This window comes from Nicotiana sylvestris, chromosome 11 (assembly GCF_000393655.2).
Source record: "Nicotiana sylvestris chromosome 11, ASM39365v2, whole genome shotgun sequence".
Taxonomy (NCBI): Eukaryota; Viridiplantae; Streptophyta; class Magnoliopsida; order Solanales; family Solanaceae; genus Nicotiana; species Nicotiana sylvestris.
In genome coordinates this window covers 92,274,599-92,301,864 of record NC_091067.1, presented here as the reverse complement: position 1 = coordinate 92,301,864, position 27,266 = coordinate 92,274,599, and the positions used below count along the sequence as shown (strand labels likewise).

The window sequence follows — 27,266 nt, the reverse complement described above, 5'->3', positions numbered from 1 at the left end:
CCTTCCTTCCCTCTGATGCGCCTCTAGATTTTTTACGAGCTCCTTTTCCCCATTTCATGAAAAAAGAGTGCGGCGCATTCTCAAGAACTCCCTGAGCTTTGCAATGGTCTCGCTGCTGCACTCGCAGGAAACCGTGCTATAAAGGTTAAATATTCCACCTTCCTATCTCTCTCTGCTACTACCATGGACCTTCTCCTTCCCATTTCAGTGCGACTCTCTGCATTTTCACGCGGTTCACTGTGCGCTCTTTCTCCGACAAATCCCTTCAATTCTTGCTCTTTTCCACACCAGAGAATTAGAATCAAGTTGAAATGCAGCCCCGAGCCTACGCGAGCGGAAACGAACTCGATTTTCGACAGCAGAGACAGTAACAATTATGAAGGGAATCGTGAAAATGATATGCAGGGAGAAGGGTTAAAAAATGTGTGGGAAGAGACTGAGTTTGTGGAGGTATTTGGGATTGGCAGCAGGAAAGACGCTCTGCTTGACTTCTGCTTGGCTTCACCTTCTATTTCCCCCGCTTTAAGATTTTGGTATACTTTCTGATTTTTTGTTTTGTTTGATGACTGTGCTTTCGCGTTTATCATGTTAATTTGACTTGTATTAATGATTGTGGTAGTAAATATTTAAATAATGGTTGAAAGTTTAGTTTTATGGAGAAATATCCAATCAACTTTTAAAAGTTGAATAATTTATTGAATTTTGATTCTTGAAACATAAATGTCTTAGCTCCTTGATGTTATTTGTCACATGTATGCTATGATAGATTTCATTAGTTAGATACCAAACTGAAGAGTTTTCTAAAGGGGAGGATGCTCTTTTGTGCTGTGCAGCACTATCTTTGTACTTAGGCTTTTGCTTACCTATTTCTTAAAAAAGAAGACTAGGAAAAGTAACCATGCTGCGTTTTCCAATCATCCAGCCATTGTGATGAATAATAAATTGTTGGAAAGATAACTGAAAATATTAACAATGTTCATTTATGAGCATATACATGTGGAGCTTGATTTGTGAAGTGCATTGTCCTAAGAAACTATTTTAGCAGTCTGAAAGTAGGATTAAACAAGCCTTTCTCTAAAGGGAGCATGAACAACATAATTTAAATGAAAACTAGCAAGTCAGGTAGTAAAAAGTAGAAGAGAAAGAGCATCCTTTTTTAAATCCCTTTTTTTCCGGTAATCAATATTCAGTTCATTAAACATCCTTCGTTTCAATTTGTAAAACTTTCTCGTTCGTAATGTTCTATTTTCTGATCACCCCTTTATTGAGTTAATCTAATTCAATAACTGAGTAACTTAAGCGTTGTTTACATCTACTAGAAAGTTGATTGGATGAGGTTGACTTGATATATATGGGGAGAAATATGGGAAGAAATTTGCTATTTGTGCACGGGAGTGAAAGTGAGTTGGTGGAGTTGAGTGAAAGTTTGTTTGAGATTGTGGAAAGAAGAATGAAATTTGGGAGCAGAATCGTCTTAGACAGGAATAATGCACTTGCCATATGTCACTGCATGAAGATTGCTTCAGATCTTAAAGGTAAGGTGAGTAAGAGCTGGAAGCACAAGAGCCAGTCATATCTATACCATATTTTCGAGAATTTCAACTTGTCTGGGACATATATGAGAGGCAGCTATAAAAGGGGATGGTAGATCATCCATCATGATACCAGAAATCAGGTAGAATGAAGGTTGGATGGAGATTGCTTCAAAGATTCATAAATTCATGGAGAAAGGGGTAGTGCCATCTGGGGATAGTATGGTTAGCAACAATAATGGTAGTTTTATGCGGGTGGCTCATATCAAACCTTGACCAAGTGAGAAGTCAGAGTGTTAGATGAAAAGAAATTGGATTTCAATCAATTCAAAGTTGAAGATTGCTCTCTTAAGAGTAGGGTAGAGATTGTCCACTGTTGCCTGATTGGCAGTTTTGAAGAAGGTTCCATTCCTCCCATCGGTTTGGAGTTACAGAGATGGGCAGAGAGAAAATGAATTTTGATTCTTGAATCATACATGTCAGCTCTCTTATGACAGATTTCATTGGTGGATACTAAATTGAAGAGTTCTCTTAAATGGGAGGATGCTCTTTGTTCTGTCCAACACTATCTTAGTACTTGGCTTTTGCTTTCGTATTTTTTCTTACAGAAAAAGAGGACTTGGATAAGTAACATTGTTGTCTTTTCTAAGCATCCAGCCATTGTGATGAGTAGCAAATTGTTGAAATAAGGGGTGTGTGTGTATATATATATATATATATAGTAATAATCTATGTTGCGCGGACTCTCCAAAATATAGCCGCACCCGTGTCGGATCCTTCAAAAATGCACTACTTTTGGAGGATCCGACACGTATCCGGCCACATTTTCGGAGAGTCCGAGCAACATAGGTAATAATAATAATACAAGAAGTTCTGCAACAAGTTTAAAAGCTATTTCCAACTAGTCGTATCACCTATATGGATCTTTTTCTTCCATTCTGTCCTATCTTTAGCTAAGTTTGCATTGATTCCGAGGAATTTTAGGTCTTTCGAGATAACTTCCTTCCATGAAGAAATGATGAGGGCATTATCGGTTAATGAAAGGCTTGCACGCATATCGGTGTAAAAAGTATCTATAATACAGGACGTCACAAGTTTGGAACTATATGTACAACAAGCTATTTACTCCTGACACCAAAGGTACAAGTGGAATAAGAAGGTTCTCTTAATACCCAAGTCAAATTAATAATAATTGAAGCTTTGGGACAGCTATCATATAGATAAGTGAGGAATCAAGAGAATTTGGGAATGTTTAGGAGTCTTTGTTGAATGAGGAGAGCAAAAGAATTTTGTTTAGACCATTGATATAAGTTGGATACTACTTGCTATGAAGAAGCTATTAAGCAAGTAGGAGAGGAATACATAGAATAAGGATCTGGAACTGAAACGTGGGAATGACTTGATATCTCATCTTTATTTTTTTCTTTTTTTGTGAAATTAGATGATTCTTATCTTCTGATGCTTCAATTATCTTTCATCTTATTTTTTTTCCTTTTCCCCTAATTTAGATGATTCTTATCTTCTGATGCTTCAATAATCTGCGTTTTGACTTCATTTTTTGTCCAAGAATGTAATGCGTTGTCAAAGCTACTTGCAGAAACATAATCATGCAGTATTAATTTCTGAAAATGTTACCAACATTCTTGCGATTGCATGTGCAGGAATATTCTCATGAAAGACTCAGAAAAGGTGCTATTACAAGAGAAATTGCCTACAGAAGGTGAAATGTTTTGTTTTCTTTCCTTTTTTTCCCCTCTTTCCGTCTTTCATCTTCTTACTCAAAGTCGTAGTAACTATTTTCAGTCCTATTGGTTTGGAAGTTGAACGGGGTTAGGTGGTAGTTTTCTGTCACAATGGTTCTTGTGTCTGAAAGAAGGAAATTACAAGTCACAACCTTACTGCTCCGGTTGAGTTATATAGTTGTTTTAAAACTTTGCAGAACAGTTTCCAAAGTGGTTTATGCAAGTCTTGCCTCAAAGTTTTGGGTTGGACGCTCAAGGTCTTCCACATGGTATTTGAACTAACTTCTAGTAAGCTCGTTTGCACACTTGTAAGTCCGAACTAAGTAACATGTGAACCCAAATATGTGAACTCCAAAATCTGGTTACACGTGTAGGAAGGTATTGAGTTATATAGTTGTCCCACATTTGTTTAAGAGCTTCCAGAAGAGTTTATAACGGTCTTAGGTGACCCTGCCTACTGTATTAAGGTTTTAGGTTAGATATACATATACTTTTATAGCTTCACTTTTAAGAATAGAGGTATCAAATGGGCGGGTTGGGTCAAAGTTGGACGGGTAAAATGGGTTGAATTAATGAATGAGATTTTCCAAAGGCAGTTTGGGTCAAGATGAGTCAAATAATGAAGTCAACCCATCCAAATTAACCTAACCTTGAGTTTTTTCCTCCTTTTTTCTCCATTTTTTACTATACATTATTTTGTTTGGTTTCTACTGGAAGATTTTATTCTCTCCTGAGTTAATAAATATCCCATGCAATGAGAGAATTAACAATTGAATACACTTTTAAGTTGAATGCAACACATTACAAAGTTACAAAGTATATGTGCTTAAAGGTTTAGTCTACTTTTGATGGAAAGAAACTTCAGTCTACTTTTATAAAGTATAGGTGCTTACAGTATACTGATGGTGACATGGTGTAAGAATAACATGCTGGAAAACTTAGCTTTCTTTTGGAATTTTTGGAAGAGATGATCTGTAACTGTGTATATGTGAACTTGGTCTCCCCCTTTGTACTGCTGTACTACCTTCTCGTTACTAAACATTTATAAAATACCTTATAAATAATAACAAATACAAATCATTTCGAGCAATTATTAAACCAATCTTTCGTCCAACGTAAAGCTTCAGTTGTATCCATTAAAACTGGGTATAACAGCAAAATTCAATCAACAGCGTATCAGCTCTTAAAGTAGAAAAAGAAAGGAAAACCAAACACCAGGCAGCGATGCCAAATTAACAGAAGCCCTGATTAATGGATGTTCACAACAGGAAAATCCTAGATTCCATCAAGTGCAATTCTGGATGGAGCATGGACCACAAGTTACTTTGTTTTAAGTAACAAAATATGGACCACAAGTTAGTTTCACAGCCAAAATATATTCCTGTCGCTCTCAGGGTGGAAAAAGGCAGATAGGACCCACCTTGGCTGTAGCAGCAGCAACATGACACTGTTGAAGCAAGACGAGAAACAGAGATCTTCAGTTGGAAGACTTGGAACGCAGAATTCTTGTATCAACGATGGTTGATTTGGTCATCCAACTTGACCCAAAATACCTAGTGTTTGAGACGGGTTGATTCGGGCATAGCCCAAAGTAATGGTGAATGGATCTAATATTTGTCCAACTTATTGAAACTTGGACGTTTGGCAACAACAACAACAACAAACCCAGTGTAATCCCACAAATTGGGGTCTGGGAAGGGTAGTGTGTACGCAGCCTTACCCCTACCTTGTGCAGGTAGAGAGGCTGTTTCCGGTAGAGGGTAGGTTACTATATTTAGGTGAAAATTGGCACCCCTATGAAGATCCTTAAATATAAAATAGACTTTCTGTATTAACCAACATTGCTTGTTAGTTGGGCATCATTCAGTTAGCTTATATTGATCAGTGTTTTCACTTGAAATTTCTTAATCCAGGAGAGTGATATAACACGTATACTTGTTACTTAAGCTTTTGCATGCGAACTGGATGGTTTTTCCAGAAACCAACTAGCTGTGCAATCGTAAGTGTCATTTGCAGAAAGTAAGAAAAGAGATACTGAATACTTTCTCTTATTGATTATGCTGAATAAACATTAGATATTTATGGAGAATTTCCCACCAGTTAAGGTATAAAATCCCACTATACGAGGCCTAAGAGGATCTTCCTTATCTTTTTTTTTTTTTTTTTTTTTTGATAAGGTGAAGATTTTATTAAAAACAGTATCAAGCTGATACTGTAAAAATACAAGGATACTGCTGGCTTAAAAACATTAAAATCCTAAGCGGTCTAGCATGTCCAGCATATCATGAAAATTCATAACAACATTTCCATCTTTCCAATAGTACAAATAATGTAAACAACTGTATTTCACATATTGCAGCTGCTCCTTGCCTTCAAAACACCGATTATTTCTTTCTTTCCATATTGTCCAAGCTATGCTAAGAGGAATATCTCTCCAAAACTTCTTTAAGGATGCTTCTGGACATGCAGGTTCCCAACACTCTAATATATTCCTGAATTTCTTAGGACTTGCCCAAAGGATGCCAAAGTTAGCCGTGAACATGGACCACACCTGCCAAGTAAATTCACAATGCAAAAAAAGATGGTCCACGGATTCACAAGCTTTCTCACACAAGCAACACCTGTTGCACATTATCCAACCCCTTCTCATCAAATTTTCTTGAGTCAGACATGCTTCATGTGCTACTAGCCAACCAAAACATGAAGAGGATCTTCCTTATCTCAATAGATCTCTTTGTGATGAAATTAAATATACATGATAAAGGGATCCATATGCAACTGTAAAATTCTTGATATCTTTTAGGATGAATCAATCTCTTAGATTGTCCAACTACTTATCTTTTAGGATGAATCAATCTCTTAGATTGTCCAATTACTGATCTGTCAATCTTTATTATCTGTTGCCTCCTCTTCCATTCCATCTGTTGTGAACTTAAGCTTTTCTTCTCTGTTGTTTTTTGCAGATGTTTCTTCAAGAATTGTGGAAGTTCCATCAGCGATAAATTCATGTCCCAAAGCAGTTATACTTGTTTGTACATTCCTCAACTCTTCTGCCTAAGATCTTATTTTATTACCAGTGACCATTGAGTAAAGATACTACCTCATGTTAATCTTGTGGAGAACATTGACTTGTATGGGTAACAGAGGGATGTATTCCCTTGCTTTTTCGCTAAGGCAGTCATGAATATAGGACAAGAGTCAGGGAATGCTGAGACAATCATGAATTAGATTGCAGACCAAAACTTTTACCTTATCAAAAAAAGAATAAGACTGCAGACCAAGGATAGCTCAGTCCTTAAATAATTTATGTGTATATATCTGCAGTTTAATATCTAGCACTTTTCCTGCTTCTTGCGAAGTAACTTGAACATCCTTACAGAGGGCTAAAGTATTGTGGTAATAGAATGGCCCTAGAGCAAAAAAACTATGATATGTGTTTGCCGAAAAGATTTTCTAGTTTAGAGTAGACCGCTTAGGCGTCAACATAAGGTTTCTTCATATGAATGAATTTCTAAGAAATCATATCTGGAAATTTGTTCAAACTTGAAGCAAATTGGAAACGTAAGAGGTGAAAGAGAGAAGAGGTTGGAGAACAATATTAGGAATCCTCCCGAGTTCTTCCTCAACGTAAATTTTTTCCAGCAGCTGCAACACAAGAAACAGATGTTATCAAATCTTAGAACATGTTAAGCAGTGCCTTTTTAAACCTATCTCCATAAGCAGAAACTGATCTTATATGCTTCACTGCACTTCCTCCTATCTCCATAAGTTAACAAGTGCCTTTCTAAACCTGCATGAATGTTGGTATAATTTATAACTGGTGTATCCAGCCTGGTCAACCCTTCAATTTGAGTTGCTGACAAGCACTTGGATAAACCACTACTCCAAGTAGCTGCCTACCTGTCACAAGCTACACAACGCTATTTTTTTTTTTTGATGAAGTAAGGTGTTGTATTGATGGCATCAAGAAGATGCAATTAGTACAAAAGAAGAGATGTTAGCTCCAGTACATCATGTGTTATTCTAATCATAGGGAGCTAACCAAAAAAAGGGCCATCAGGCTAGGCTCATTGAGCCAATAAAGTCTAGAAAGGGGATAACATTATTTACAGGGGAGATATTACTCCAACTAAAAAGATACACCAGACATCTAGCTTTCAAAAAGTGAATAGGAGTTGAAATGCCATCAAAACATCTTCGATTCCTTTCTGTCCGAAGACACCAAAATATGCAATCTGGGACCATTTTCCAGATACTTTTGATGGCCTTGCTGACTTTCCAAAAGCTCCAGCTTTCAACTGTTTCCTTAATGTTCCGAGGTAGTGTCCAGCTGATACCAAAAATTGAGAAGAACATGTGCCAGAGATCAATAGCCACTGTGCAATGCAGAAATAGATGATTGATTGATTCTGAGTTTAGCTTACACATGTGGCATCTATTAACAATCTGGAAGCTCCTCCTACAAAGATTGTCTTGTTTCAAAATAGCACCTTTAAGAGTCGTCCATGCAAAATAGCTGACCTTTGTAGGCATTTTGGTTTTCCAGATTAGCTTCCAAGGCCACATGTCAATAACTTCATTCAAAGCACAAAGTTTATTGTAGCCTGCCTTCACTGTATATGCCCCTTCCTTAGAAGTGCCCCATCGTAGATTATCCGCGTGCTGGATACTCATTGTACAATTTGCTAACCTTCCAAGTAGGTCAAGCACTTCTTCAATCTCCCAGTCTTGTATGTTTCTCCTGAAAAGGACCTCCAAAGTGTTGTTGGATCTATTCTGTGCGACTGTTGAGTTAGGATCAGTAGCTAGGTGGAATAGAGTGGGGAAAGTTTCTTGAAGTGTGAAGTTCCCTAGCCACTTATCCTTCCAAAATTTCACATGTGCTCCATTACCAACTTTGAAGGACACTTCTTGTTGGAAAACTTCCTTTAGGCTGTTGATGTGCTTCCAGGGCCCAACCCCATGAGGAGCTCTTGTGGTTCTGGTACTCCAATTATCCAGGTGACCATATTTGACTTTTACTATTTCCTTCCATAAGCTTGTGCCTTCTTGCCCATATCTCCAATGCCACTTCATTAGCAAACTCTTGTTGTGTTTTGAAAGATCTCTAATGCCGAGACCACCTAGTGACTTTGGTTGAGTTACAGTTGCCCACTTCACCAAATGGAATTTGTGACCTTCACTGTTACCTTCCCATAAAAAGGATCTTCTCAATTTGTCCAGCTGCTTTTGAACTTTACTTAGCATAGGGAATAGGGACATGATGTAGGTTGGTATGCTATCCAAAACACTGTTGATCAGAGTCACCCTTCCACCCATTGAGAGATACTGCATCTGCCAAGTTGCTAACCTTTTCTCCACTTTCTCAATCACACCATTCCACACCTCCACTGACTTATGTTTTGCTCCCAAGGGTAGTCCGAGGTAGGTAGTAGGAAATGAGCCAATGTCACAACTCATTATACCAGCCAGCTCGTCTAAGTTAGGCACCACATTGACAGGATATATCATGCTTTTCAGCATGTTTATGTGTAGACCTGAAATAGATTCAAAAATAAGGAGGGTTAGACTGAGGTACTGCAGCTGCAGTTTTTCAGCCCCACAGAAGATTAGTGTGTCATCTGTGTATAACAGATGGGAGATTGAGATTGAATTCCTTGAGTTGCTGCTTATCTTGAACCCTTGAATCCATTCTAATTGCCTTGCTTTATCAAGCATTTTGCTCAAACCTTCCATTGCTATGATGAAGAGAAAAGGCGAGACAGGGTCTCCCTGCCTAATCCCTTTATGAGGGGAGAAAAAGCCAACTGGAGATCTGTTGATGAGGATTGAGTATTTGACAGTGGTTAGACTGAACTTGATCCACCTTATCCATCTTTCACCAAATCCCATTCCCCTTAGTGTTGACAGAAGATAGGACCAGTTGACTTGATCAAATGCCTTCTCTATGTCTAGTTTACATAGGATTCCAGGGACTCCACTTTTAAGTCTCTCATCCAGCAGCTCATTTGCAATAAGAGCTGCATCAGTTATCTGTCTATCTTTTAGGAATGCATTCTGTTCCCCTGAGATTAGCTTCCCCATCACTGCCTTCATTCTTTCTGCCAGAAGTTTAGCTACTATCTTATACACACTTCCAATAAGGCTTATTGGTCTAATGTCCTTGAGCTCTACTGCACCTTTTTTCTTCGGGACAAGTGCAATGAAGGAGGCATTGCTGGACTTTACCATATGACAGTTATGGTGGAAATGGTTGATTGCTGCCATAATGTCCGGCTTGATAAAGTTCCAAGGTTTTTGGTAAAAAGCCATTGTGTAGCCATCATGTCCTGGGGCTTTATCTGGTGCACAAGAATTGATGGCTGTCATCACTTCTTCTTCTTCAAAGGCTCTTTCCAGCCACACTTCTTCCTCCATCGAGATCCTAGCTAAGTTGTCAAAGTTGACACTAGGCCTCCATTGCTGACTTTCTGAATAGAGCCCCTGATAAAAGCTTAGGATTTCAGCTTTGATGGATTCTTGGTCCTCAATGATTTCCTCCCCTATCTTCAGTCTGTCAATGTAATTGTTCCTTCTGTGGGAGTTAGCCATTTTCTGAAAGAATTTAGTGTTCCTGTCACCTTCTTTAAGCCATAAACATTTTGATTTTTGTCTCCATGAGATGTCCTCAACCCTTGCTATTTGCTGTAATTCCACTCTTATCTGCATTAGTTTCTCCTTTTCAACTTGTGCTTGGGTCCTGCTCTCTGTTGTTTGCTCCAACATTTCTAACTCCTCCAATAGTTTAGTCTTTTGTGTTTCCAGTCTGCCAAACTCCTCTCTGTTCCAATTAGTGATGTCTGCCTTGAGCCTTCTCAGTTTCTGCACAAGTATAAAATCTGGGCTGCCTCGTATCACATAGCTCTGCCACCAATTTTTAACCTTATCAATGAAACCCTCCACCTGTAGCCACATATTCTCGAATTTGAAATAAGAGGGGTGGCTTCCCAGTCTCCACAATCAAGGAGTAGGGGTCTGTGATCAGAGATCACTCTTGGGAGGGCTAGCTGCTTGATAGCTTTGAAACTGTCGCACCATTCAGGGGAAATCAAGAACCTGTCTATTCTTGAAGCTTGCAATGAGTCTTCACCTCTGAACCAGGTATAATAAGCTCCTTGTAGAGGCAAGTCTATAATACCCAGGTCTTGAATGATGTCTGAGAAGGATACCATGGCCCTGGACCTTCTAACACAATTGTATCTTTCACTTTCATACCTACAAACGTTGAAATCACCCCCTATAACCCATTGCTCATTCCAGATAGATCTGATTGCTGCAAGTTCTAGCCATAGTTCCTCTCTTTCAGGATTTGTGTGTGGCCCATACACTCCTGATCTGAATTGTTCATGCAGACTTTCTAGCATGCATGATAGAGTGTAGTAACCTTGATGAGTATCCCTGTTTGCCATTGTCTTTTGTCCCATAGGATGATAATTCCTCCACTGTTACCTACAGATTTCAACTCTGCCCACTCAACCCAACGATTACCCCATATTTGCCTAATCCAGGATACTGGGAATTCTTCAATTTTTGTTTCTTGTAAACAAACAATATCCGGCTTCCACTTCTTAATCAGTGATGAAGTTGTAGTCCTTTTATCAGCTTCATTCAATCCCCGCACGTTCCAGCTTAATATTTTTACTTTCATCCAGAAAAAGCTTTGTAAAACCTGTCCCTATCCCCTTTCCTTTTACCCTCGTAATTTAGGCCCCATTTCAGTCTTTCCAGTTCTGTTTCTTGCTTTTTCTTACCCCTTCTCTTTTCCCTGCCTGGTGACTTTTGTTTCTGTAGCTGCATTTGCCGCTTTTGATCCATTCGGAGGATGATGCCCATAATCTCATGCTCAAATCCTTCTACGTTAACTCCAAAAGCCTTGCATGCCTTTAACATCACAGCCTTTGTCCATCTTGTATGCTTGTAAATATTTGGGGTATCAATTACTTGCATGCTTGAAGAGCCCTGTTCATACCATGGGAGAGCAAGTGTGTCGCAGGAAGAGAGCTCGACATCTGTACTGTCTACAACTTCAGTTGATTGTGGCATTTTCCTGCAGATTTTTTGCAGAACCTTTTCTCCTTCGTCGGCTGCCTCTGAGTCACAGTGGGTTATTGAAGGAGGTTTAACACTGGGCCCTTCTGAGAAGGAAGCTTCTAGTTCTACCATTAGTGGGTCAAAATAATTTACAGAGATGTAGGGGTTGGGCTTCAAAACACATGGGTCAATTTTAGGCCCAGTTGCTCTCCAGATTTGCTTTGTTAATTTCCCCCTCGGTGCATGCTTGTCTTTTGGCCCCTCAAAGCTGGTAACTTGCACTGCCCTGAGCTTGAGGCTGCCACGTCAGCCACTTTTGAATTAAAGATGATCGGTCTATTATGGTTAAAGACCACTGGGTTCTTTGTTGGGTCCTTCGCTTGACTCGAGGAGGGTTTATCAAAGACTGCCGCCTTCTCTACTCTGACGGCGACTGAAACCTCGCCGGAATTTGCAGGTTTTATGAGTACGTCCTCCAAAACTGAAATCTTGTAGCTCCTGATGCCTATTTTTAACTCGACGACCCCTGGGTAACTCATCTCCTTGTCTTTTACACAGTTTCTGGCCCAGAACATGTGTGCCTTGTTTTTCGTGTCCTCATCGGTGCCTATGAATCCTCCAAACTTATCTCCTATGAAGCGAAAAGTTGCTGATGTCCAGCCATGCTGAGGAATTCCAAAGGCTTTGATCCACTTCTGTCCCATTTCACCTTTGGTTGGAGATGACCCAGATTCCGACGACCACCACTCAAGGGTTAAGTGTCTACCATTCCAGAACCAATCCCCTGCTTTTACCCTGGCTGCTTCCTGTCTCGATGGTAGCTCGAAGAGGAACTGATTGTGAGCCATCGGAGTGACCATGAGACCGGCTGTTACTTTCCACCTTGTGATAAACCATTTTTGGATGACTTCAGCTTTGGGCCTTTGATTGAAAGGGTCGTTGAAACATCCAATCAGGCACTTGGATAGGAATTGGGAGCTTTCATCGGCAGCAGCAACACCTTCAGTAGCATCAACAACATCTACTTGCTCGTTAACTTGTGTAGGCCATTGTGGAATCTTTGCAGCCACTAGAAAGGATCTCTTTTGTACATCTGCAAATTTTTTGAACTTGTAGTTGGAAGCCTTCCCCAAAAATTGTAATATTCTTCCTGCTATATCTCCCCACCCCCTGTTGTAATCGTTTTCTGGTATTATGATTGCAGATTTCCTGTCTCCAATCCAAGTTTCAATTCTGATGTATCTGCCATAAACATTGTAATTTTGGTATACCCTGTATAAATAGGCTTGTATCTTTCTCCCCCACCTTCTGTAGAGATTCCCGGCGCCCCGTGAAGCTTGGTACATTTGCTCACATACCCATCTGATGTTGTCCTCGTCAATCTTAATTTTACTTGTAAACCTACTGCCCCTTTCAATCCATAAGAACCATCTTTCATTGTCTTCACTGATGTCGATAAGCTCGTAGGACTTGTCACCTGAAATAAAGAAGAGCTTTTCCCCCATGCTATGCGAAGGAGAAATTTCACCGGAAAAGGAGTGAAATTCCACCGGAAGGGAGTCAGAAGGTGGATGAAAAAGTAGGCACATTTCCCAAGTCAGAGAGATGTGAGACAGAATAGCTACACAACGCTACTTTCAAACAACGCTACTTTCAAACAATGTTTGAGCCAATAAGCTCCTACAGAGATGCAGTTGCTTTTTGAGTGTCTCTACTAATACTGCATGTCCAGGGTCGAAACCTTTCATAAGAAGAAAAGGATTATTTCTACCTTAAGAGATACTTTCTGAAGTTTTTTTTGGCTGAAGAGACACAGAAATCTGGTTTCCCTCTGATTTACCTTTGGTTTCAAGTAGAGAATGTCCATCAAATAGTTTGGTAGATAATTCAAACTTGACTATGTTTGAAATTTGTGAGAGTAATTTGAAGTAAACCTTAGCAAAATAAGAACAGAAGAAGTTAGATTTGGCTTCAGTAATGGTTATAGTGGAGTGAAACATTTGTTTGGAGTTAAAAATCTCAATGGGGGCTAAGCTCTTTTGGAAAACTATGCCCCTGCTAGCATAAAAGGAAAATGAATTGTTTTAGAAGATCCTTTGTTATCTAGCACTTTCGTTTCCTTTTCTGTTTTTCCCAATAATTTGTGATATTGCTATTAGGACACGACATGAAGGAAATTCTTATCATTGAAAATATCTTTTCATTGACTGGTCTTATTTGCTGAAGCTTGCAAAAAGTAACTGTAAAAGAACCATTTGCTTTTCAACCATCTAATTTTCAGTTGCTTGGCTATTTTGTTTGTATGTAGTTACCAAATTTCCTTGTTGCTTCTTTAGGTGGCTAGTGCGGCTTATGGCACTGATCATGTCCCAGCACTTGATATTATAAGAAGATTAAAGTCCAGAAATGGACTAGTTATTGGCATCATTTTGAAGCCTTTCAGCTTTGAAGGACGAAGGCGCTATGATGAGGTATTATACTTCTATTTTGGGAAACCATGCTGCTGAATAAATCTTCTGTTGGAAGGATATTAGGCAAAAAAATACAACAAAATTAATTCAGGAAGGAAGCAGGAATTGTTTTTTCATTTTCTCATTGGTTGTAAAGAATACAACCATTTGGCAATTTTTTGTAGACTAGGCAACATTGCGCTACTCTAAACTAATGAAGATTGCCATGACACCCTTTTCTTAAGTCATACCTGTCAAAACTTTGATAAACATATAGGGAACGTTGTTTAATGTGGTCATGCATCAAAAACTTGAAGGCACAAATGACATGGTGTACTATATAGTAGGTCATATGATATGGTAGTATAGAGTATGCAAGAGCATCTAAGGAGATAAAGTTTTGGACCAACCAAATCATCTCTCTGGTCTCTAATACAGTCTAATTTTTAAGTATGTTCTGGGAGAAGAGAAGATACTTCGATCAGTGTTGAAGCTTATAGAGGAAGCTGAGAAACACTTTTAAGAAGGGTTGATTTGAGTAAATATGTAGTGTGTAAATGTACTACAGTTGCCGAAGAAAAAAATATCTGTTAATAATATGAGGTTGTTCGAGAACAACGTTATAGCGCCCAGTTTTCTATGAAGTGAAGATTCTAAACCCTAATCCTAAGAAACCTAGGACTTTATGCTTCCAAAAAAGAAATACTCAAAGGAATAAAATAAATAAAATAAGTCCTTAACTAACAAAAAAGAGAAGAAGAAAGAATTAGTAGGTTTATAATATAAGTTGAAAGGAAGGTAATCAAGGAAACCCTAGTTTTGGACCTTTTGGTTGAAGTGCGCGGGTGCAAATGGAACTTGCTATAGTGACTTCATGAGGAGTAGCTGATTCTATTTTTTTTTCTTTGTCCCCACCTCTGGGCTTAATGTATCATGCATTATGTTATCTAGTGTGGAGAACTATCTAAGCTTTCTCATTGTTGTATTAATACAAGGTATAAGATCAAGTATATCAATAGTTATTTTCAAGATAGACCTAGAAATGGATTTAGGCCTAGTTTATTGCATTTTACTCTTCTGTTTTTTTAATTCGAAATTGATTTTGGAACCCTTTTCAAAATGTTACCAGCTTTGTCTTCTCCCAACATTTTTTATGGTTCACCCCACTTACAGGTCACGGATTTGATTGACAAACTTCAAAGGCATGCAACTGTCTGTATAGGTCGGTTAAACTTTGCCTATTACTACCTTAGATCTCACGTATGCTCTTTGTTACTACAATACTCATCCATTAGAAATCTTAATGATCACATATCTACTGCAGCATTGCTGCCATTACAGGCAATTAAAAGCCTTTGCAGAAACTATCAGCTTTTCTGTAATTGTCCAGCTATTCTGGAAGCGATATTTAACATTTCCTGAATGCATGATATAACGTTTATGCAGATTGCTGAAGCTTTTTGAATCATCACATCTAAAAAGGAATATAAGATTGTCAGCGAGTCTGCCTAAGTTCCAGAATTGTGATGTTTGTTTATTTGGCCTTGCAGTTATTGACACTGATGGTCTCCTCAAGAAAGATCTATTAACTCTGGATGAGGCTTTGAAGACTTCATATAATGCTGTGCTGATGGCTGTTAATGCCATTCCAATTCTCATGTCTGTAAGTTTTATTCCTTTTTGATTAGTCTCACAAGTTGTTTTTTCTCTCTTTTATTTTCTTCTTTTTACTGCCTTTCTGGCTCTTGCTTTCTTAGTCCTTATACAACTTTTGATTGATGATTTATCTGATATCTGTATGTTTTTGCACTTGCAACAATATCAGGACGACCACATAAAGCTTCTAGATGTGATAGATGGCGGTACTAAGGAACTGAGTGGTCCAGAGCTAATAAAAGTAAGAGTTATAAAATCTTATTTTACATAATTAATTTCTATTGCTGATAAAATAGATTCTACTTGGATTGTATTACCTGTTAGTAGTGCATGATAAGTATAATAAGTTCCTATCCTTGGAAATCCGTGATTATATAGAACTGGTAAATTTCTCCCCTCCAGAGGCCGCCACACTATAGATCAGAATATTTTTTATGCCCTTTCAACTTTCGAAAGGTTGAAGTTGCTCCTGTTTGGTAGTTCTTGGAAAAGGAGTCAGTTAAATCTAGGGGCAAAACCTCAGAATAGAATTGGTGGAGGAAGTTGGCTATTGTTTCCTTATATGATCCTGGACAATCCTTACCTCATGAGCTAACTTTTGGGGTTGAGTTAGACGCAAGGTCCATTTCTTACCATCGTATCGGAGTCAAACTCTTGTGAGCCCTATGCACAACCACTTTCGCTCGTCATGTCCTATTGCTACGGGCTTCCCTTTCTCACCTCAGACCTCCTCTGGGTTTCTGTCTCTCAAATTAGCCCGTCGAGACACTCCACTGAAATAGCTCTAGGCCCACTACTTAGCTTGTTGAACCTAATCTGTCTTCATCTACTTCAGGCCCATTTTGATTAAGCCTCCTCTTTCTCTACCCTAAAAAGGCAAAATAAAAAAAAAAAAAAGAAAAAAAGATCTTCAATCTAAAAAAGAAAAAGGACAATTTCTTTTTAGTTCACGTGCAAACCCAATAACCTTGTTGCATGTGTGGGAAGGTTTTAGAGAATACACTTGCCCCTCATTGGTTGTGTAAGGGTATTTAAAGAGGTTTATATAGTCCTTGGCTATTCCACCCATTGCATTAAGATTTTGGATTGGATGTTCAAATTCTTTCACATGGTATGAGAGGCAGACCATTCCTATTCTTGGTTTACCTAATATTGTAACCCTACGTTATGTTGTCCATGGGTTCGAGACGTGGAAACAACCTCTTGCAGAAATGCAGGATAAGACTGCGTACAATAGACCCTTGTGGTTCAGTCCTTCCTCGGACCCCGCCGTAGTGGGAGCTTAGTGCACCGAGCTGCCTTTTATGTTATATTGTCTGCGCTCCAAGTGTCCAGTCATAGATGTGTGTGTGTGTTTGGGGGGGGGGGGGGTTAAGCGTCCCACATTGGTAGAAGAAATGGGTTGTTGCCTCCTTATATGGTCTTACGCAATCTTCACTTCATGAGCTAGCTTTAGGGTTGATTTAAGCCCAAAGTCATTTCTTATCTAGGAGTTTAGACTTTAGATGAAAATCTTTTGGAAGAATGGAAAGTAAAGGAAGAAAAAGAAAAAAAGAAGAAGAGAAGAAGCGGAGGAGGAACAGAAAGTAAGTTCATTCAGTTCATATCCAGGCAGATTGAGTTAAATCTTATTGGTGGGCAGAAGAAGAAATTAGTGGCTTTTGGAGCAATTTACTCTCTATAAAACACGGAGCATTTCAAACCAAAACTTCTGTGAATTGAATTGCTAGCTCTCGGGCATTAATCCAGAAGAGTCTGTTACGGAATTTTATACATTTTCTGTGGTTTTTAGTCTGCTCAAAACTGAAGGCTAGAGTGACTGTTTTCAGATTCTTGAAAGTTACAAAGAGGCCAAGACTGGATTTGGATCTGGCTACAATATTGAAACTTCAATTCTGCGAGCTGTGTATGACTGCCCCTTCCTTGGTCTGGGAGTAAAGGTAAAGAGAAATTCAACTACACTGATAGAGTACAGTATATGCTTTCCTTTCTCATCTACATACGTGGCAGCTAATAGTTCCTGCTTCCAACTTCTGACTACAGTCAAGCTTATTATTTCGTCTTGAAGAAGTTGTTGAGGTGGAGGATTTAAACCCCATCAGTATCGTCCCCTTCTCCTTATAATTAATTTTATATATATATATATATATATATGTCAATTTTTACAAGAAGTATTAAAGGTACTTTCTGTAAGCTATTATGATTTGACGTTCTTTACTTCCTCTCTCTGGGGTCTTTTGACCTCTATTTGAGGCCTTCATCCTTTTTGCTTACTCGTTCTTTCTCAGGGCTCAAATGGTGTGATTATATGCATTATTGCAAGTTCAGGTGCTGTAAACTCCAGCAATGTGCATAGCATCTTGCACACGTTTCGTCAAACTACCGGATGCAATGGAGACATTGTGATTTCCATTGTCCAGGAACCCAATATGGAGGCAAATTTAATAGTAACTACTTTAGTTACGTGTGGGTAAGTTGTCTTAACAAATGGAGCCAAATTTTATTCTTATCTGTTTGTTAGAGTAGGTTTAGTTGTTTTATGAGTTTTAACTTGTCTAGGACCCTTTTGGATCTTGAACCCTTGACCTAGTGGAAGACTTTAAAGCATAAACATTTACTCAACCACCACATTCAAGGAAGACTAGTACTCTTTGAATAGATCCTTTTGTACTTTGCTTTCAGCTCTTGATGAATGAGCACTTAATGAATTGATCTCCTTATTATAACTCTAGCTTGCCCTCTCCCTCCCCCATCTTCTCTCCCCCTTCTCTCTCCAGGTTTACGTGGGTCAACATAGGTTGAGTCAGTCTAGGATAAACATGGGTCATAGCCTAACATGCTGCAGTCAAAACCATTATTCATTAGTTTGTCTAATAGGCAATCCAAGAAAATTTTGTGTTTCTTATAGAGGAGAGTGTTTTCCCTATTCTCTATAGATCTGACCTACCATAGCTGCTTGTTGGCATGATATGCTGAAGACTACCAGAAAGGCATTGTACAAGGAACGTCACTGTACCATCTTTGTTTCCTGAAACTGACTGATGTTCTATTTCCTGCTTGAAGTCTGACAGTTATGTGGAACTCTTCCTACCATTTCGCAATGTATCTTAATAATGCAACTCCATAAAGCATCTTAATCCTGTTGGTACTCCATTCACCCTGTTAGACTTAATATTTGTTAGTGATAACCTTTCTCCACAAGCCTCCATTTGCCTAGTAGAGCTCTATTGAAAACAGTCCCTTCCCCTGCCTTGTTTCTTCACCTCCTGCCAATAAGAATGTGGCTTTTCTTTGTCTTATAAGATACTATTTTTGCATAGAGCCCTATTTATAAAATAGGGGGCTACTTAGAACTTTTGAACAACTAGGATTCTAGCTCTAAATGAAAGATAAGACTATCTCAACTAAAAGAAAGTTATGAAATAGTGATAATATGTCTTTTTGATTCAGTACTCTATGCATTTAGATAAGTGTAATGTACTGTCTTTTATCAACTACCAATGCATGCAGATACTGTAATTCTTAGAACAAGATATCCTAGTAACTCGGGCCCGATAAGTAAGCTTGGTTGCGCTGCTCATTATAGGATGAGATCAACTGATTAAAGGAAGATATTTCCAGTTAGGTGTTACTTCTTCTCCTATATACTGAGAGGATTCCTTTCTACATGTTGTACAATTTTGTGACTAGCCAGTGAAGATTTGGTGTCTGCTTTCGTTCATGATCAGAGAAATGTATCCTCTTTCTTTTTATTTTCTTTTGTTTTCCTGTATACTGTCTTTCTTTCACATGGCTTCTTTGTTTGTTGCCACATTCTTTCACTTCTTAAGATGTTATGGCGATGGTTTGCTAAAGAGTTTAACCTATTCTGCTTGCTAATTTATACAACTTTCTGAAATCCTGATTCTTGAGTACTTATGATTCTTAGGTACGCTGAACAGGAATCTTCCCAAAAAAGTAACTTATTCTCTAGACTGGCACAACATCTTCCTTTCATTTTTAATATCCTTAAGAAGCCAGATCCACCACTTCAAACTGCTAAAGAAAGCAAAATCGATGAGAGTCCAGTAATTTCTGATATGGCAGAATTTATTTCTGTGGATAATGCGCGTAAGGATGAGTCAGTCTATGCTGGGGAACTGCAGACATTATTTCGCACTGATAGTGAAGGAGCATCTTCTTTGAGGTCTTCCTCTATTCTTTTTAGACTATCTAATTTCACCTTTGATGAATTCATTGTCAGACGGATATGCTGCTCTTACTTGGAGAAATTTCTTTGCTTTGTAGAGATTATGATAATGTTTCTGATGAAAGGAAGATTGAACTGTCAAACTTTGACCCTTATTCATCCACGGATGATGTTGGTACTGAAGGTACATAGTTATTTTTGTTTAGGTTCACTCAGTTTTTCATACAGTAGCGTCTTGACATGAATGTATGCAATGACCTTCATCAATTGCAATAAGATTAAAGTGGAAAACAAAATATATTAGAAGAGCATACCAAAGTTATGAGCCTATAATGGAATAGTGAAGTCCTGATCGAAATGGATTTTACAGAACCTCTTGTTTTTAAAAGAGAGCTGCTCACCAGATGGAATCTGAGGCCAGGAAATGACACTTCAGTAGGATTGGCTACAGAAGGGACCGAGAATATAGAAGCCAATGACATGGTTGACAATACCAGCACCTACAAACTTCCGGTTGGTGTAAAGCAGAAAGAACAGTTGCAAACTAGTCCAGGTTCCTCAAACTCAAGAACTTATACGGGGAGGAAATCTGAAGAAAGCAAAATCGCTCAGTCTAGAGATATTTCAAGTCTATCTCAGGATGCAGTGGATGAAGAATACAGCGAAATTATGGCAGATGTTTACAACTCTAACCCTTCCTTGACTGAAAGAAACTATGCCAGTGTTCCAAAAAAGAAAGGAGTTCTCTCTTCTCGGGCGGCCTCTATGCTGGTAAATAGCCTAAATTAGTGTTGGACATAATAATCAAATTTAATTTTGTCGTAAGGAAAACTTTATCAATTTAATTATAAGTTGTTTTTAGTGACTAGATTGCACAAACTTCTGTCTACGTTATAGTTTGCTATTAATTGATTCTATTTCTTTAATTTTGATAACTTTAGCTTTAGGTAGTGTTATACTTGCTAGTGGAGCTGTTGGATTTTTTCACTTTCTTACAGATCTATGTGCTACAGATATTTTAAGAATGAGAAATGACGAATACTATTTCAAATAACGAGGAAAATGAAAGGTGTTGTGTCAACTTTTGCTGGTGATCATTTACAATGCAAATTCATGAACTGGTGAACGGACCTTAATACAAGTAGAAATCAAGAAAGGAAATGTAGATCTTAACGACTGGGTCTTACTAATTTTGCTTTATGCAATCATAGTCAGTTGTGGTCCCATGATTACATTGAGCAGATTTGAATTTCTGCTTTGGTGTTTTTACATAGTTGAAGCTGTTGTAAGACATGGCACCAGAGCCTTTTCTTCCTCTCTCCACCTCAAATTTATCCGTGTATGGAGGAAGCTAGACATCAGAGTATCTTGGTTGATTATATGACGAAGAACTTAAGTGGGAGAGTTTTGATGGAAAGTTAAATTTTGTTTTTATTTGTTCTAAGGTTTTAAGTTGTGCTATCATCATACTCAGGAAGCCGAGCGAGATTCAAAAAAGAAGTGGATTCCTATAGTTGAAATGAAATACAGGGGAGGTATATACAGAGGTCGGATTGAAGGAGGACTTCCCGAAGGAAAGGTACTTTGATTTAGCTGTTGAGATTCAGAAGACCTGTTTGCTGTGCTACTTCTTTAAATTTTTTATTCAGCCTCAAAAAGAAGAAGCTGTTAACTATTGGAGTGTAAAAAGGATTTCAACAACAACAACAACAACGACCCAGTATAATCCCACAAGTGGGGTCTGGGGAGGGTAATATGTACGCAGACCTTACCCCTATCCCGAAGGGTAGAGAGGCTGTTTCCAGGAGACCCTCGGCTCAAAAAAGCAACAGGAGCCGATATATTAGTACCATAAAAATGCATAATAAAATACTAGCAATATAAGAGATATGAAATACAGAATACGAAATACGAAATAGATGGTTGGTATAGTACAACTAGCAGGTAAAGCCCTGCATCAATAGACGACCAATGACATTCTTAGTCTAACTCCTAACTGGCTAGTCTCACTCTATTGTGCTGTAGAAATATTCACAAGTTTCCCCTAACCTACAACCTTAATGCTCGACCTCCATAATTCCCTGTCAAGGGCCATGTCCTCAGTAATCCTAAGTCGCGCCATGTCCTGTCTGATCACCTCTCCCCAATACTTCTTAGGTCGCCCTCTACCTCTCCGCGTGCCCACTACAGCCAGTCGCTCACACCTCCTCACCGGTGCATCAGTGCTCCTCCTCTGAATGTGCCCGAACCATCTGAGTCTTACTTCCCGCATCTTGTCCTCCATGGGGGCCACGCCCACCTTCTCTCGAATATCTTCATTCCTAATCTTATCCATCCTTGTATGCCCGCACATCCACCTCAACATCCTCATCTCTGCTACTTTCATCTTCTGGATGTGTGAGTTCTTTACCGACCAACATTCAGTTCCATATAACATGGCAGGCCTAACCACTGCTCTATAAAACTTACCTTTTAGTAACGGTGGCACTTTCTTGTCACACAAGACTCCCGACGCTAACCTCCACTTCATCCACCCCACCCCTATACGGTGTGTGACATCCTCGTCAATCTCCCCGATCCCCTGAATAACCGATCCAAGGTACTTGAAACTACCCCTCTTGGGAATGACTTGAGAGTCAAGCCTCACTTCAACTCCCGCTTCCGTCGGCTCAACTCCAAATTTGCACTCGAGGTATTCCGTCTTCGTCCTGCTCAACTTGAAACCTTTAGACTCAAGAGCATGTCTCCAAATCTCTAGCCTCTCGTTGACGCCGCCTTGTGTCTCGTCAATTAGAATAATGTCATCAGCAAATAACATGCACCATGGCACCTCCCCTTGAATATGATGAGTCAGTGCATCCATCACCAGGGCAAATAGGAATGGGCTGAGCGCAGACCCTTGGTGCAACCCCGTAACAACTGGAAAGTGTTCAGAGTCGCCTCCTACTGTCCTAACCCGAGTCTTAGCTCCAGCATACATGTCTTTAATCACCCTAATATAGTCAACCGGGACCCCTTTATCCTCTAAGCAGCTCCATAAGACCTCCCTAGGAACCCTATCGTACGCTTTCTCCAGATCAATAAACACCATGTGGAGATCCTTCTTCCTATCCCTGTACTGTTCCACCATCCTCCTAATAAGGTGGATAGCTTCTGTGGTAGATCGCCCCGGCATGAACCCGAACTGGTTGTCTGAAATAGACACCGTCCTTCGCACTCTCATTTCTACCACTCTCTCCCAAACTTTCATGGTATGACTTAGTAATTTGATACCCCTATAGTTGTTACAGCTCTGGACATCACCTTTATTCTTATACAACGGGACCATTGTACTCCACCTCCACTCTTCAGGCATCCTATTAGTCTTGAATATAACATTAAACAATGCAGTAAGCCATTCCAAGCCTGCTCTACCCACACATCTCCACAGTTCAACCGGAATTTCGTGGTGACTGTCGGCATTCCTCAATTCCCCAAGTATAATATCCTGATCCCCTTCTTCACTTAGAAGTTTATGAAAGTAGGTCTGCCACCTCCTCTTAATCTGGTCATCTCCCATCAAAACTTTGCCGTCATCATCTTTTATGCACCTCACTTGGTCCAGATCCCGAGTTGTCCTCTCTCTCGCCTTAGCGAGTCGGAATAACTTCTTCTCCCCACCTTTGTTCCTTAGTTCCTCATACAGACGAGCAAAAGCTGTCGTCTTAGCCTCCGTCACTGCCATCTTCGCCTCCTTCCTAGCTACCTTATACCTTTGACTGTTCGCTCTCTTCTCCTCCTCGTCAGTGCTCCCTACTAACCGCAGGTAAGCCGCCTTCTTTGCTTCCACTTTACCTTGGACAACTGCATTCCACCACCAATCTCCTTTGTGGCCACCATTGTGGCCCGTAGATATCCCTAACACCTCTCTCGCCGCCTTTCTTATACAGTCCGCCGTCGTCGACCACATTGTGTTTGCGTCCCCACTACTTCTCCAAGCTCCCATTGCCGATAACCTTCCTTCCAACTCCTTAGCTTTATCCTTAGTTAAGGCGCCCCACCTAATCCTGGGGCGTCCTTGTACTGACCTCTTCTTCCTCCTTATCCTAATACAAATGTCCATCACCAAAAGCCTATGCTGCATTGAGAGGGTCTCGCCTGGGATAACCTTGCGTCCTTGTCAAAAGGATTTCCTTGATCATAATTTTATTAAATATCTTTTTAGATATTTTATTTTTGAAATATTATGATATATAGTACTTTTATATACTTTCTCGATATGAAGTTTATTTCCAAAAACTCAGGAAACCGAAATCCGAACTCAGATAGATGATTATAGTTTTTATTTTCTATATTTGTGTTTGTCTGGATGAAAGTGAGTTTCGAATTCTACAGGGCTGCTTGTCTCTTGGAGATGGAAGCAAATATGATGGTATGTGGCGCTACGGAAAGAAGTCAGGGTTGGGTACATTTTACTTCAATAATGGTGATATTTATCGGGGGTCATGGAGAGATGATCTCATGCACGGAAAGGTACCAATATTCCTTCATTGAGTTCTGATGGTTGTGTACAAATTTATTATACAAATACTAGTGCGGGGGGCACTTCTGCCACACGCTATCAACTTCTTGTTCTTTGTTTCCTTAAGTTTCTGAAAGTTATGACATTTCAACACACATCATGGATGCAAGTTCGGCACCTTTTCCAAATATACAGACGAGCACGCGAAGTGGCTTCCTTGGCACTCGCGTGGACTGTTTGAAAAAAAAGGAACCTGAGAGCTTTTGAGCAGTTTGAAAACTCATTTGTAGATTTTAGAAAAGCATGTTGGTTTTTTGTGAACTTTTGGAGTACGTAGCAGATTTTAATTGGTTTAGACTTTAGACTACTGTGTGCTATCTTTTGGGGATCATTTGAGATTCTCCACCTTTTGTATACTGGTTGTACACAGGATTACTCCCATTTACATAATAAATTTATTACGTCATCAAAAAACAAACCAGCAGCTATCCAGATTATTCTCACCTTTTGTTTTTCAATAATCAACTCACTTAAACTGATAACCATCTTTTTTCAACAACAACATCAGCATACCCAGTATTATCCGACACCGTGGGGTCTGGGGAGGGTAGTGTGTACGCAGACCTTACCCCTACCTTGTGAGGTAGAGAGTTGTTTCCAATAGACCCTCGACTCAGGAAAGTATAAGCACCACATTAATGAAAATATAGATAAGAAGAGACAATACCAAAAAGCCATATAAAAGCAGAATAAAAACAAGACAGTATGGTGATCAACAATGAAAGAAAACAACGGTTAGTCATAAAGACCTACTACCAACAGAAAGCGAGACTGCGTGCCAATACTACTGCTATGAACATTCTAGACTACCTACCATACCTTCCTATCAAGGGTCATGTCCTCGGTCAGTTGAAGCTGCGCCATGTCTTGCCTAATCACCTCTCCCCACCTCTTCTTTAGCCTACCTCTACCTCTCCGTAGGCCCTCCAATGTCAACCTCTCACACCTCCTCATCGGGGCGTCTGTGCTCTTCTCATCGGGGCGTCTGTGCTCCTCCTCCTCGCATGACCAAACCACCTAAGCCACGCTTCTCGTATCTTGTCCTTAATAGGGGCCACACCCACCTTATCATGAATAACCTCATTTTTGATCCTATCTAACCTGGTGTGCCCGCTCATCTATCTCAACATACTCATCTCTGCTACCTTCATCTTCTGGACATGAGCGATCTTGACTGGCCAATACTTAGCCCCATACAACATCGTTGGTCTGACCACCACTTTGTAGAACTTACCCTTAAGTTTCGGTGGGACCTTCTTGTCACACAAAACACCGGAAGCGAGTCTTCATTTCATCCATCCCGCCCCAATACGATGTGTGACATCTTCATCAATTTCCCATCCCCCTGAATAATAGACCCAGGATACTTAAAACTTCCTCCCCTAGGGTTGTTTAATATTTTGAATAAATACTTTGAATTTGTGTACCTTTCATGTAACTTCTGTATCTGTTTATATGAGTTTCAAATGAAAAATTTATCCATGATCAGTTTCATCATGAGAATTGGTCAAGTTGATTCTCAAAAAGTGAAGGGACAACAATTTTGGACAGGAGGGAGTATCACTTTTCTCCCTCGGAGCGATCGCTCAATTTAAAAGAAAAGATACATTCCAGACCCCGGCGCTTTATTTAGTGATTTTCGAATTAAAGTGTTTAGATGCCACTGATGTATGGATAATTGGATATTACTTTGAGAAGCAGGTTTTGCACAGTTTTCTATCTCAGAAAAAAATTTGAATCGTTTTACCTGTCATTTTCTAAATAAATAACAGTTTCTGTAACTATATATAGGGGTGGTTTTACTTTCATACTGGGGATCGATGGTTTGTGAACTTTTGGAAGGGAAAGGCTAATGGAGAAGGACGTTTCTATTCAAAGCTTGGTGATGTTTTCTTTGGCCACTTTAAAGATGGATGGCGCCATGGCCGTTTTCTTTGTATCAACATTGACGGGACGAGGTATGTGTGTTCAGTTTTACCAACTTTTCTACTTTGTGTATCGTTTTTACACCTTAAAATACCAAAGGCTGAACTGGAATGTAAAGTTGCATTAACGCTGAGATACTGGTGCGTGTACCAATTCAGTTCATATTTGAAGTAGCGTCCTGAGGAATAGACTCCTGCCTCACATTTTTAATTTCTTTTTGGTGCACCCATGAAGTTCCAATTTGCATAGAAGATTGGGTACCTTTTGTGGAGAATCATATCATGTTGTAGATTCTCTAAGTGTTGATATGTTGATTTTACCATTATTAATAAAACTACTTACTGTACAAATAAATGAAGATCGATGCATGTTATCGTTTAAATTATACTTGTCGGGACTCGTTATTTTCCTTGAAAGAAAAGTGTGATGGTACTTAGAAGAACTAAATTTGGCATGTAGGTAACATTACGCTTCCAGGATGTCATGAAAAAAATTCTTGATCTAGTCCATGATAAATGTTATACTCAGGTTCTTTTGCACTTTCACCCTTAATATTTCAATGCATGTTTCTATTTGCCTTCAACTCCTGATGACTTAAAATTTTTGAACTCATAGTCGACTAATCTTTCTTAATCTTACTGGGTATGTTGTTGCTGTTGTTGTTTCTTAATCTTACTTATTCCTGGGCTGATCTATGATGCTTACACATGTACACTTCTTATGTTATTAATGTAATCTTCATGCTCTGCAGGAGTACTGAAGTATGGGATGAAGGCCTTCTACAAAGCCGAAAGAATTTGGATTCTGACACCGGAACAGGATAGAGTCTGTCTGGTATAATTTTAAAAATATGCTATCCTTCAGCTATCTGGTGTGTCCGCAAGAAACAAATGCAGAAGAATATCAACCGAGGGCTGATGTCTGTAAGAAGAGTTTTCTTAAACCAGCTCTACTGCTCATAGCGCCTATGCTTTAGTAGTAGCAGCACTCAAGTTTAATAACACTACTGTTGTATGACACCCTTTAAGCATTTGTTTGTTCTTTATCTGTACTAATGGAATCGAAATTGAATCTCCAATTGTACACATATCTTGTATATTCTGTAAATATAGTAATTTAAGTTTTTTTCTTTTCTTTTGA

The 27,266-nt window shown here is 39.2% G+C and overlaps 1 protein-coding gene and 1 long non-coding RNA gene across 5 annotated transcripts; both read left to right on the top strand.

Annotated features, from left to right (window-relative positions):
• The first annotated feature begins 32 nt into the window (after window positions 1-32).
• LOC104224293 (protein ACCUMULATION AND REPLICATION OF CHLOROPLASTS 3, chloroplastic) lies at window positions 33-27,266 on the top strand. Of its 4 annotated transcripts, XM_070162442.1 has the most exons (17): window positions 37-533; window positions 3,194-3,252; window positions 3,472-3,543; window positions 6,238-6,302; window positions 13,681-13,815; window positions 14,968-15,016; window positions 15,345-15,457; window positions 15,620-15,691; window positions 17,280-17,390; window positions 17,739-17,920; window positions 19,379-19,636; window positions 19,738-19,823; window positions 20,010-20,410; window positions 21,114-21,218; window positions 24,014-24,151; window positions 25,992-26,158; window positions 26,878-27,266. In XM_070162442.1, the coding sequence occupies exons 1-17, from the start codon at window positions 184-186 to the stop codon at window positions 26,948-26,950; spliced, it is 2,436 nt and encodes an 811-aa protein (XP_070018543.1). In that variant the 5' UTR covers window positions 37-183; the 3' UTR covers window positions 26,951-27,266. The 4 variants fall into 4 exon arrangements, 3 of the variants coding, with proteins under 3 accessions (XP_070018545.1, XP_070018543.1, XP_070018544.1); XM_070162444.1 differs by lacking the exon at window positions 21,114-21,218 and having other exon boundaries at window positions 36-533; XM_070162443.1 differs by lacking the exon at window positions 3,472-3,543 and having other exon boundaries at window positions 38-533.
• On the top strand, window positions 10,213-12,585 carry LOC138882290 (uncharacterized). Its single transcript, XR_011403769.1, has 2 exons — window positions 10,213-11,810; window positions 11,903-12,585. It is a non-coding gene; the product is annotated as an uncharacterized lncRNA (long non-coding RNA).

Excerpts from the sequence above, each read along its gene's own strand:
- LOC104224293 (XM_070162442.1), top strand. The coding sequence starts at position 184 with ATGGACCTTCTCCTTCCCATTTCAGTGCGACTCTCTGCATTTTCACGC. Across the intron at positions 15,017-15,344 it reads GCATGCAACTGTCTGTATAG|TTATTGACACTGATGGTCTC; the intron begins GTCGGTTAAACT and ends TTGGCCTTGCAG. Across the intron at positions 17,921-19,378 it reads ACTACTTTAGTTACGTGTGG|GTACGCTGAACAGGAATCTT; the intron begins GTAAGTTGTCTT and ends TATGATTCTTAG.